Source organism: Symphalangus syndactylus, chromosome 15, assembly GCF_028878055.3.
Source record: "Symphalangus syndactylus isolate Jambi chromosome 15, NHGRI_mSymSyn1-v2.1_pri, whole genome shotgun sequence".
Classification (NCBI taxonomy): Eukaryota; Metazoa; Chordata; class Mammalia; order Primates; family Hylobatidae; genus Symphalangus; species Symphalangus syndactylus.
The window spans coordinates 68,505,396-68,518,026 of record NC_072437.2 but is presented as its reverse complement, the minus strand read 5'-3'; the positions used below and the strand labels follow the sequence as shown (position 1 = coordinate 68,518,026).

The 12,631-nt window shown below is 42.2% G+C and overlaps 1 protein-coding gene across 1 annotated transcript; it reads left to right on the top strand.

Moving 5' to 3' along the window:
- The first annotated feature begins 9,625 nt into the window (after window positions 1-9,625).
- Window positions 9,626-10,140, top strand: LOC129463535 (peptidyl-prolyl cis-trans isomerase A-like). The gene has a single exon (XM_055244151.2). The coding sequence runs from the start codon at window positions 9,631-9,633 to the stop codon at window positions 10,123-10,125; it is 495 nt and encodes a 164-aa protein (XP_055100126.2). The 5' UTR covers window positions 9,626-9,630; the 3' UTR covers window positions 10,126-10,140.
- Window positions 10,141-12,631: the final 2,491 nt, after the last annotated feature.

Genomic DNA, 12,631 nt, shown 5'->3' with positions numbered 1-12,631 from the left:
TCTGTTCCATGCTTTTATATTAAAAAATAGAAAAATGTAAAGAAGAGGTATAAAAACAAAACCTTGAAATACCAGTTTATTGAAAACAAAAAATCTCCATCATCACCATCATATTACCATCACTACTGCCACCACCGCCACCATCATCACATCTCTCGGGGCCATGGAATATCTAGGCCCAGATTTCTTGTCTGGCCCTGGTTCTACATGGTAGAGTTATGGTAACATGATGCTGGTTAAGTCACTTGTCTCCTCTAAGCTTCAGGTTCCTCATTTGTAAAATGAGGGCCTTTTTATTGGTTAGAGTAAGGCTAAGCTGATGTAGCAAAGAGGCCCCCAAATAGGGTGATTTACATAAGATAATAGTTCATTGCTTCTTAGAAGTAACCCAGTTGTTTCAGGCTGGCAGGGGAGCACTTGGCTCCCTTACTCAAAAACCTTTGGCGACTCCTTACTGCCTGCAGAACTCAATTCAAGGTCCTTCACAACCTGACCTCAACCTACACGTCCAACTTAGTCACTCATAACCTTTCTACTTCCATCTGTGTCTTTTCTGTCCTGTTCCCTCTGCCTAGAATTCTGTTTTCTCCTTCACCTATTGACATTGTATGCATTCTACATGGCCTAGCTCAGAGGCTGCCTCCTTCATGAAGCCTTGTAATTCCCTGCCTCTTGCCCCGTTTGATTACCTTTTATAACACTCATTATTTCTTCCTTTGCCTTCCCATATCTTTGCCTCCTTTATAGTATCAAATTCCATTTGCCTTATAATTAAATCAGTTATTTATGCAAATTGGCTTTATGTTTCTGGAGGCAACAGACTGCATATTATTTATCTTTGTTCCCCAACTTCTCTCTCCTTCCTTGCCTTTCCCAATATCCAGCATTGTTGCTTGCCCAATAAATGTATGTTGAACTGAACGGAGTAAAAAAAGTTGTTACAGATAAAAAAAACTCAGTCATCAAAATAGCAACCATTTGTTAACTCAAGGGGCCAATTAGTCAATGAGCTATTCTTTGGAAAATTCCAGATGTGAATTAAAACAGTTCCAATTAAACTCATATCCTGTGCTGGACCCAGAATAGCATACAGAAATACTCCTTGGGCCTACATCCACATAGAATAGTGTGCCACTCATGTTTGTTAGGAAGAACATGATTCCTGAGACTGCTATTATTTTTCTTAAAGCCTTTGTCCATGAGCCATGTGGAAAAAAAGTTGTATATTTGCCTTGGATGTAAGTCCATGGATGTTGTATATCATATGCTTTAAGTCTATCTCCATTTGTGGAATTTCTCTCTTCATTCTACCCCATTTTAGCCACATCAGAATCTAAGAATTCATTGTCTGAAGGAGTCTCATTTCAAATAGTAACCTAGCTCATGGGATCAAGTGCAGGGAGCTCAGAGCTTCGAGCCCTATATGGGTTTACTGCACAGTTGGGAAAACTCGTCTACTTTCCTCAAACCTCACTCTTCTCATTTGTAAATGGAACAGCTACAACCTCCTCCTTCTCACAAGGCTGTTTGCACAAATGATGGCAGCTCATTAGTGAAGTGCTTTGAAAAGATGATGTGGAATCCTGCAGGGTGCTGTTGAGAGGCTAACCTCCAGGCTTTTATGAGAATGGATATTAAAACCATGCATCTGCTTGTTCCAGTCACTGGGTGCACATGAACGGTCCCTTAGTTGTATTTATCAGGCTCGTTTTTTCCTGAAGAAAGAAATTAAATTTGTTTTTTCAAATTTTACAAATATAACCACGAGTTAGTCTGCTTGAATGAATTTCAAATCATAATTTAGATAATGTCAAGATGGCAATAAAACTTATGAAATAGAGCAAGGGTGGTGAAGAGAGAGAGCAGGAGGGAGACATTGAGATGACTCCACCTTTCTGCCTGGCAATTTTCTTTTTCTTTTCTTCCCCCTCTATGCCTTTCCATTCCCTTGCGCACATAAACCTTTCTGCTCCTCTTCATTTACATGAATCTGGCTAGGTGGCATTAATGCTTGTAAAAGTAAATGGAAACTGCAAAGACAGATGTAGAGTCTGTCACCCAGCTCAGGAATTTTCAATTCTTTGTAACTGTCATCTTACAACTCACCTAGGATTGAAATTAGTCGAGCCCAAAATGGTGAAGTTGAGGATGTCTGAGGGTGGTGCCCACGCCTTTCCCTCCTCACCATATTTTCCCATTTGATTCATTTATTCCAGCTGGAGTTCCCACCAGGTTCCACTCTTATACCAGTCTATGTGCAGTGAGAACTCAAATATGAATAGGGCCAGTCTCTGCTTATAAGGAACCTGTTTATCAGGAAACAGTGTTTCAGGAAGACAAGATTTAAGCCCAAGTATTAGATGGAAATGTTACAATTTTAAAAGTAGGAGTTTAGAGAACGCAAAGGGCTTTTGGGATGTCTCAGAAATGATACCCCATGGCTTATGCTGCTGGTGTGTAAGACAGGACCTAATTGTAAGAAAGAATTTATCAACTCCATATACAAAGGGGAAGGTCTTTGGAATAAGGTTAAATAGCCCCTCCCTTAGTACACACACACACACAACACACACACACATGGAGAGGTGAGAAATAACAATTTACACTTGCCTTCATCAAGGGCTGTTTGGCCACAATTTGCTCAAGTTGGTTTAGGCAAAAAGGAAAATTTGTCTCACAGAGTCCAGGGGCAGACACAACAGTGGGGCTCCCATGGGGCTGAATGGGGCTCAGTTCCTGAACTGAAAGCCACCAAGAGGCCTTAGGGCCCTGCTTCCCTCTGTCAGCTTGATTTATTTTTCTCTTCTCGGCTGAGTGGTTTTCTGAAGTCACACATGCACCAAGCATTTCTGCCTCTTCCCTGATCTTCAGAGAATCCCAGAATCCCCAAGCCAAATTCCCCCAATAAGCAATTCTGATTGACCAATAGGATTATTCTAAAGATGGTTATTTGACCAACTTGGTCCAATCAGGTGGCCTCTTTTAGATCAATTATCTTTGGCCAGGGGTTTCAGCAGAAGGCTGGAAAAGCCGTTTCTTGAGAAGAGAATGTGCAGAGAACAGAGAAGTCAGATCTCCAGTTAAACATTTTAACTTTTGATTGTTTATAAAATGATATACAGTGTGAGGATTTTCCAAGTTGTTTGCTTTTACATCTCCCTTCTTTTCCTAACCTTCAACATTTCACTGTTGGCTTGGGGAAATTATTTTACTTTTTTTATTTTCGAGACAGAGTCTCGCTTTGTCACCCAGGCTGGAATGCAGTGGTGCAGTCTTGGCTCACTGCAACCTCTGCCTCTTGGGCTCAAGAGATCCTCCCATCTCAACTTACTCAGGAGATCCTACCCATCTCAACCTACTCCAAGTGCTCAGGTGCGTGTGACCATGCCCAGGTAATTTTTTTTGTATTTTTTGTAGAGGCGAGGCTTTACTATGTTGCCCAGGCTGTTCTCAAACTCCTGGACACAAATGAACCACCTGCCTCAGCCTCCCAAAGTCCTGGGATTATAGGCACGAGCCACGACGGTGCCCAGTCTACTTCTTAATAACACTATGGTTTAAGTAATAGTTTAACAAATAGAGGCTGATGTAAGAAATGTATGTTTCTCCCCTGGAGCCTACAATTTAGTCGGGAAGACGGATAAAAAACAAAAACAAACAAAAATACCCAACAGTAAACAAAATAATTACAAGTTGTGTTAAGCGAAGAAACAGAATATTTAATTAGAAAATATGGGTGGGAAAGGAGGGAACCTATTTTAGATACAGTTACAGGAGCCACTGTTCCAGGGAGTTGACTTCTTAGTAGAGTATGAAGGTGTGCCCAGAATTGGTGGGGTCTTGGTCTCACTTACTTCAAGAACGAAGCCGTGGACCCTCGCCGTGAGTGTTACAGTTCTTTAATGGGGTGTGTCCAGAGTTCGTTCCTTCTGACGTTTGGTTGTGTTCAGAGTTTCTTCCTTGTGGTGGGTTCATGGTCTCGCTGGCTCAGAAGTGAAGCTGCAGATCTTCGTGGTGAGTGTTACAGCTCTTAAGGCAGCGCGTCCGGAGTTGTTCATTCCTCCCGGTGGGTTCATGGTCTCACTGGTTTCAAGAATGAAGCTGCAGATCTTCCCAATGAGTGTTACAGCTCATAAACGCAGTGTGGACCCAAAGAGCGGGCAGCAGCAAGCTTTATTGCAAAGACCAAAAGAACAAAGATTCCACAAGATGGAAAGGAACCCCAGCAGATTGTCATTGCTGGCGCGGGCAGCCTGCTTTTATTCTCTTATCTGGCCCCACCCACATCCTGCCGATTGGTCCATTTCACAGAGAGCCAATTGGTCTGTTTTACAGAAAGCTGATTGGTCCGTTTTGACAGGGTGCTGATTGGCGCATTTACAATCCCTGAGCTAGACACAAAAGTTCTCCACGTCCCCACTAGATTAGCTAGATACAGAGTGTGGATTGGTGTATTTACAAACCCTGAGCTAGACATAGAGTGCTGATTGGTGCATTTACAAACCTTGAGCTAGATACAGAGTGCCGACTGGTGCATTCACAATCCCTTAGCTAGACATAAAGTTTCTCCAAGTCCCCACCAGATTAACTAGATACAGAGTGCCAGTTGGTGCATTCACAAACCCTGAGCTAGACATGGGGTGCTGATTGGTGTGTTTACAAATATTGAGCTAGATACAGAGTGCTGGTTGGTGTATTTACAATCCCTTAGCTAGACATACAGATTCTCCAAGTCCCCACCAGACTCAGGAGCCCAGCTGGCTTCACCCAGTGCACGGGGCGGCAGGTGGAGCTGCTTGCCAGTTCTGTGCCATGCCCCCACACTCTTCAGCCCTTGGGTGGTCGATGGGACTGGGCGCTGTGGAGCAGGTAGTGGAGCTCGTCCAGGAGGCTCAGGTGCCCAGGAGCTGGCAGCAGGGGTGGGCGGAGGCAGGCTCAGGCATGGTGGGCTGCAGGTCCTAAGCCCTGCCCCACAGGGAGGCAGCTAAGGCCCGGCCAGAAATGGAGCACAGCAGCTGCTGGCCCAGGTACTAAGCCCCTCACTGGCCAGGGCTTGTGGGCCGGCCAGCCACTCTGAGTGCAGGGCCCTCCAAGCCGACGCCCACCGGGAAGTCGCGCTGGCCGGCAAGTGCCGCGCGCAGCCCCGGTTCCCGCCTGCGCCTCTCCCTCCACACCTCCCGCAAGCTGAGGGAGCTGGCTCCGGCCTTGGCCAGCCCAGCAAGGGGCTCCCACAGTGCAGCGGTGGGCTGAAGGGCTCCTCAAGCACGGCCAGAGTGGGCACCAAGGCCGAGGAGGCGCCAAGAGCGAGCCAGGGCTGCAAGGGCTGCCAGCACACTGTCACCTCTCAAAGGGACCCATTATGAAAAAGGTAGTGGGGAGGATGTACTTAAAAAAAAGAAAAAAGTATCTTGGCCAGGTGTGGTGGCTCAGGCCTGTATTCCCAGCACTTTGGGAGGCCCAGGCAGGTGGATCAGGAGGTCAGGAGATCCAGACCGTCCTGGCTAACATGGTGAAACCCCGTCTCTACTAAAAATACAAAAAAAAAAAAAAAAAAAAAAAGCCGGGCGTGGTGGTGGGCGCCTGTAGTCCCAGCTACTCAGGAGGCTGAGGCAGGAGAATGGTGTGAACCCGGGAGGCGGAGCTTGCAGTGAGCCGGGATGGCGCCACTGCACTCTATCCTGCGTGACACAGCGAGACTCCATCTCAAAAAAATAATGATAATAAAAATAAAAAATTTTGTTCACATCACTCTTATATATAAATTAAATTCTAGCAAACCGATGCCTTTGTAGTGCTCCTTGGGGAGTTCAATATATAAAATAAATTTATGTGTGCTTTGGAACACAGCTTTCTTTCTCTCCAATTTCCACAATGCAGTAAAAGGAGATTAAAAATCAGAAATTGAGAAAAATTCTTCAAATTAATGAGACTGGAAGGAGCTAAGAAAACCGTCGTACAAAACCCACCTAGAAGAAGACTACTGTGAAGTAAGAGTAGAAGGAGAGAAGCTCTGAGCTCAACTTCAGCGTATGCAGTAAACAAGAAGAGGGTCCTGGGGCAACTGTTAGGAAATTAAGGAGAGCTGCATTGAGACTAGAAAGGCAAGTTGCAACTCTTACTAAACCTCTGGCCAAACAGCGAGGCTGGTAAAACATACAGGAGGGGAAAGTGTCCGGCAGGAGAGGGCCTCTGAAGTGACTGGAGGGCTTAGGAGGGAAATAACCAAGGTGCCCTCGAGGAAATTTCAGACTTCATAAAAGATAGAAAGAGGAGAGAAATAGGCCAGGCATGGTGACTCAGGCCTGAAATCCTAGCACTTTGAGAGGAGTTATTCACTAGGGAACCAACTGTAGTTCTTTCTAATCCTCTTTCCCTCCAAACCTGCTTTGCTGAAAGCTGCAGGAAAGGAAGTGTGTGACAAAAAATGGAAAACTTCAGTGTGGATCAGATGATGTCAACCCATAGTCGATTCATGTTAGTTTGTCATGTGGAAGCAGTGATTTTAAGACCGACTGATTAAAAACAAATATTCCTAAGTGTATCTGGGAGATGCAGTTTATTTGTTAATTAAAAAGCTTTTTTCTCAGTCTCTTAAATTATGGCTTTCCTGTAATAAGGATATTTTTAGTGAAAAGTTGCTTTCCTTTCAAATCACAGACCTTTTAAAAAGACTTAATTTGAACAAGTAGTTTTTCATTTGACACTTTTCCTGTTTCTAAACTTAAGAAATCCAGAATAACATTTGACAGAAACTATGTTTTCAATTTATCTTTGACATCTGTCCCACTCCATTTTGCTTTGTGACTTCTTTATTCAATAATAAATTATCTTAGAAAAAAATGTAGAGCAAAACTACAAGGAGATGAAAAATATAGGAAATGTTAATACAAAAAGGATCAGTCCAGGAAGGCCCAAAACACCAACTGAACAGGAATTCCAGAGGCAGAGAACAGAGTCAGAGGCAAGAAGGAAATAATGGAGGAAATATTTCTTCAAGCTAAAGAGAGACAAGAATCATTTATTTAAAAGGAGCCATTGAAAGCTAATGGAACTAATATAAAAAGATCCACACCCGAAAATACCGGTGAAAAGAAAATTTGAAATGTTTCCAGAGAGCAAAAGAAATTCCATTTACTATAGTGGACAATAGTAGTTACAGTATTAGCTTTCTTGTTTGCTTTTTTCTCTCCTTTCTTCCAGTAAGAATGTCCCATCCTGCCGTCCTCCCTCCCTCCCTCCCTCCCTCCCTCCCTTCTATTTCTTTTCTTTCTTTTCTCTCTATATGTCATTCAGATGGGACTATGAATTTCAGGACCACCCCAACGCAGGCCACAGGGAGAAGCCCGGGACCCACACATGACTAATCAGAGAATCCCACTTTCTGGCTAGAGTGATTAGCTCAGAATGGGCATGGCACCAAAAAGGGCTCACTCCAAGTCCTCCCCAGAATTTTCATGTGTTAATGGGGAAGTTGGTCTCTTTCCTTTGGGATGTTGACTACAGCTGCATGTAGTTGTCTTTCTTGCAGAGGAAGCTTGTTGCGATAGTACAGAATGAGCCAAACATACAGAAAGAAATACAGACAAACAGAGTCATAAGACATGGAAGAAAACCCCAATGGCACCATTTGAACTACTCAGCCATACTTGAGGCCAGCTCCACCTCTGGACTTCCCAGGGATAAGTCACCAAATTCCATACTTTGCTGAAGGCAGTTGAGTTGTTTCTGTAGTATGCACCTGCAAAGAAATGAAAATCAGATTGGCATTAAGACTTCTCATCAGCCACACGGAACACAAGAAGATAACACAGAGAATTCTTCAAAGTTCTGTGTGAACTTGGAACCTAGAATATAATTTTGAACCTAGAATTCTATCCATTCACTATTATTCTAGTGCGAGGGCAAAATAAAGAGATATTTAGAATGTGTAATGACTCAGAAAGTGTTCCATTCACAGAAGTTTTCTGAAAGAATTTCTTAGGAATGAATTGTAGCAACAGTAAAAAATGGATTCAAGATGTAAGACTATGGAATATGCAAAATAATGTTGAGCAAAGTCATCAGCGCAAGTTGTGATTAATCTAAATAAACGTGATGCATAGTACAAATTTAGTTCCTTGGTTATTTCCCTCCTAAGCCCTCCAGTCACTTCAGAGGCCCTCTCCTGCCGGACACTTTCCCGTCCTGTGTGTTTTACCAGCCTTGCTGTTTGGCCAGAGGTTTAGTAAGAGTTGCAACTTGCCTTTCTAGTCTCAATGCAGCTCTCGTTAATTTCCTAACAGCTGCCTCAGGACTGTCTTCTTGTTTACTGCATATGCAGAAGTTGAGCTCAGAGTTTCTCTCCTACTCTTACTTCACAGTAGTCTTCTTCTAGGTGGGTTTTGTACGAAGGTTTTCTTAGCTCCTTCCAATCTCATTAATTTGAAGAATTTTTCTCAATTTCTGATTTTTAATCTCCTTTTACTGCATTGTGGAAATTGGAGAGAAAGAAAGCTGTGTTCCAAAGCACACATAAATTTATTTTATATATTGAACTCCCCAAGGAGCACTACAAAGGCATTGGTTTGCTAGAATTTAATTTATATATAAGAGTGATGTGAACAAAATTTTTTATTTTTATTATCATTATTTTTTTGAGATGGAGTCTCGCTGTGTCGCACAGGATAGAGTGCAGTGGCGCCATCCCGGCTCACTGCAAGCTCCGCCTCTCAGGTTCACACCATTCTCCTGCCTCAGCCTCCTGAGTAGCTGGGACTACAGGCACTCACCACCACGCCCGGCATTTTTTTTTTTTTTTTTTTTTGTATTTTTAGTAAAGACGGGGTTTCACCGTGTTAGCCAGGATGGTCTGGATCTCCTGACCTCCTGATCCACCTGCCTGGGCCTCCCAAAGTGCTGGGATTACAGGCCTGAGCCACCATGCTCGACCAAGACACTTTTTTTTTTAAGTACATCCTCCCCACTACCTTTTTCATAATGGGTCCCTTTGAGAGGTGACAGCGTGCTGGCAGCCCTTGCAGCCCTTGCTCTCGGTGCCTCCTCGGCCTTGGTGCCCACTCTGGCCACGCTTGAGGAGCCCTTCAGCCCACCGCTGCTCTATGGGAACTAAACTTCTGAATTACTATGTCATCGGAGAGAATGGTGGGATGGAAATGCTGTTAGTGTCTAAGAGTTTCATATCATTAGGGAGAAGCTACAGATAGTAAATCTAAGCATGAATAGCAAATTTAAACTTTATTCATTTGTCAAAATGTACAGCAACTACTAAAAAAAATAGAAATAGGATGTGTAATTTCCAAACCAATAAAGGGGGAAAAATCCCAATCCAATAAAAAAGACAAATGAAGGGAAAAAATAAATAACAAACCACATGGAAAGAGAAAGCATAAAACAAGCTGTCAGGAATAAATCCAGACACAACAGGGATCACAGTAAGTGTGTGAGTATGTCAAATGCTGGAGCGTGAGCCTTATGAAGGCAGGGATTGTAATTGTTCACTGCTGAGTCCTTCAATTAATATTTGTTGAATGAATGAATGGATAGATGTTCTAAGATTTGATTTTCAACAATCCTGTTTAATAAACAGATCTTGGCTTTGCAGATGCTGCCAGGAGCTCCATACTATCAGCCATGGTCAACCCCACCATGTTCTTCAACATGGCTGTCAATGATGAGCCCTTGTGCCACGTCTCCTTTGAGCTGTTTGCAGACAAGTTTCCAAAGACAGCAGAAAACTTTCGTGCTCTGAGCACTGGAGAGAAAGGATTTGGTTACAAGTGTTTCTGGTTTTACAGAGTTATTCCAGGGTTTATGTGGTTTATGTGTCAGGGCAGTGACTGCACACACCATAATGGCACTGGTGGCAAGTCCATCTATGGAGAGAAATTTGATGATGAGAACTTCATCCTGAAGCATACAGGCCCTGAACTGTCACATCCCCAAACCAATTACTTGTCCATGGCAAATGCTGGACCCAACACAAATGGTTCCCCGTTTTTCATCTGCACTGCCAAGACTCAGTGGTTGGATGGCACGCATGTGGTCTTTGGCAAGGTGAAAGAAGGCATGAATATTGTGGAGGCCATGGAGCGCTTTGGATCTAGGAATGGCAAGACCAGCAAGTAGATCACCATTGTTGACTGTGGATAACTCTAGTGAATTTGACTTGTGTTTTTTCTTTTTTCTTTTTTCTTTTTTTTTTTTAGATGGAGTTTCGCTCTTGTTTCCCAGGCTAGCATACAATGGTGTCATCTCAGCTCACTGCAAGCTCTGCCTCTGGGTTCAAGTGATTCTCCTGCCTCAGCCTCCCGAATAGCTGGGATTATAGGCACGTGCCACCATGCCTGGCTAATTTTGTATTTTTAGTAGAGATGGGGTTTCACCACGTTGGCCAGGCTGGTCTCAAACTCCTAACCTCAGGTGATCCACCCGCCTTGGCCACCCAAAGTGCTGGGCATGCTGGGCCACCATGCCCAGCCAACTTGTGTTTTTTCTTAACCACCATGCCATTCCTTCTGTAGCTCAGGAGAGCACCCCTCCACCCCATTTGCTTGTAGTATCCTAAAATCTTTGTGCTCTCGCTGCAGTTCCCTTTGGGTTCCATGTTTTCCTTATTCCTTTCCATGTCTAGCTGGATTGCAGAGTTAAGTTTATGGTTATGAAATAAAAAGTAAATAACATAATAACAACAACAACATCAACAAAAAAAAAAACACCAGATTTTTTTTTTTTTTTTTTTTTTGAGACAGTCTCACTCCACCCAGGCTGGAGTGCGGTGGCATAATCTCAGATCACTGCAACCTCTGCCCCTCCGCCTCCTGGGTTCAAGCGATTTTCCTGCCTCAGCCTCCCGAGTAGCTGGGACTACAGGCATGTGCCACCATGCCTGGCTAATTTATGTAGTTTTAGTAGAGATGGGGTTTAGCCATGTTGGCCAGGCTGGTCTCAAACTCCTGATCTCAGGTGATTCACCCACCTCGGACTCCCAAAGTGCTGGGATTACAGGTGTAAGCCACCATGCATGGCCTAAAAAACAGATCTAAATCAAATAAACAACCCACACATACCACATGCACACACATTAAGGTTGGAAATAAAGAGATGGGAAAATATTTCCCAGGAAAAGATTGACAAAAAGAGTAAGTATGGTCATTTTGGCATGAGATGAAACAATGTCAAGGTCAAACACAAACCAAATCAAGAACAATATTTTATATAACCTGGCTAGGAAGTGCAAGCAAATCAACTGACAAATAGTTGGATCCTATGAGATAGGTCAGTAAGTGGCTAGGCACAAAATTAATCTCTACAAATTAATAGCTTCTCTATATACTAGAAATAACTAAGAAAACAAGAGGGATAAAAGATTCAAATCATATTCACAACAATAAAATGCTCAAAACACCAAGAATACTGATATGATAACCCTAACAAGAAATGGGCAAGAGCAATAATAAAAAAACTATAAAATTATGATGACAACATTATTATAAAAGCCAAGAATTGAACCTTGAAAACAGAGAGACACACCCAAAATGGAATTACTCAACATTGTAAAGATGACAGTGCTCCCCAAGGCAGTCTTTGGAGTCACTGCCATCCAGATAAAATCCCCGGAATTTGGTAAACATATACTAAAATTAATCTGGGGGAGAAAAAGCATAAGAATAACTGGGAAACATTTTGATAAGCAGTGGAGGAGATGCTTGCCCTACCAGATATCAAAATATAGTCCTCAAGTTTAAGAATTAAACTTGTGCAAAAAGTGACAGATTAGTAATACAGAATAGAGGATCCAGAAACACAAATCAATTTATGGCACTTTAGTTTTTGATGAAAATGGCATTTCAGGTAGTGGGAGATGATGTTCAGAATGATGCTGGGAAAAGTACCTATTCATTTTGAAAAATAAAGTTGGAATTTAACCTTGTGCCAACACAAAAATAAATGGGTGAGGTATTAAAAAGCTAATCATAAAACTTAAACTTTAAAATATTGGAAAAATAGGAGATTTAAGAAAAATTATGCTGAAATGGAGAAAGCCTTCTTATATAAGACACAGATTAAAAAAATAGAAAAGAAAAAATGGGTAGATTTGACTACACAAAACAAAACAAAACAAAAGAAATCCAAGACACAAAAATTATCTGTGGGAGGAAGTATTTGCAAGATATAAAATACACAAAGGATTAATGTATATTATTATACTTAAAAAACTCTCATAAATCAACAGACAATCCAAAGAAAAATGAACAAGGGACATGAATAAGCAATTCACAGTAGAAGAAATACAAAAGTCAATATATACGTGAAAAACACTCAACATTATTAATAAAAGGGAAATGCAAATTAAAATAAGAATGTGACATCAATTTGAACACAAATTTTAAATGATAGAAACCATTCAATAATATCACATATATATCAGTAAGCTTTTTGGTTGTAGGTAGCATAAACACATGATTTAAACTGCCTTGAAGAGTTAGTGAATTTGTTATTTGACATAACCAAATTTCTAGAGATATGGCCAGTTCCTGGTGTGGTACCTTCAGTGACTTATAATGACCTTTCTTTATTGCTCTGCCAAACTTCATCCTAAGGCTGTAATTCTTAGAGTGGCAAAAGGGTTAAG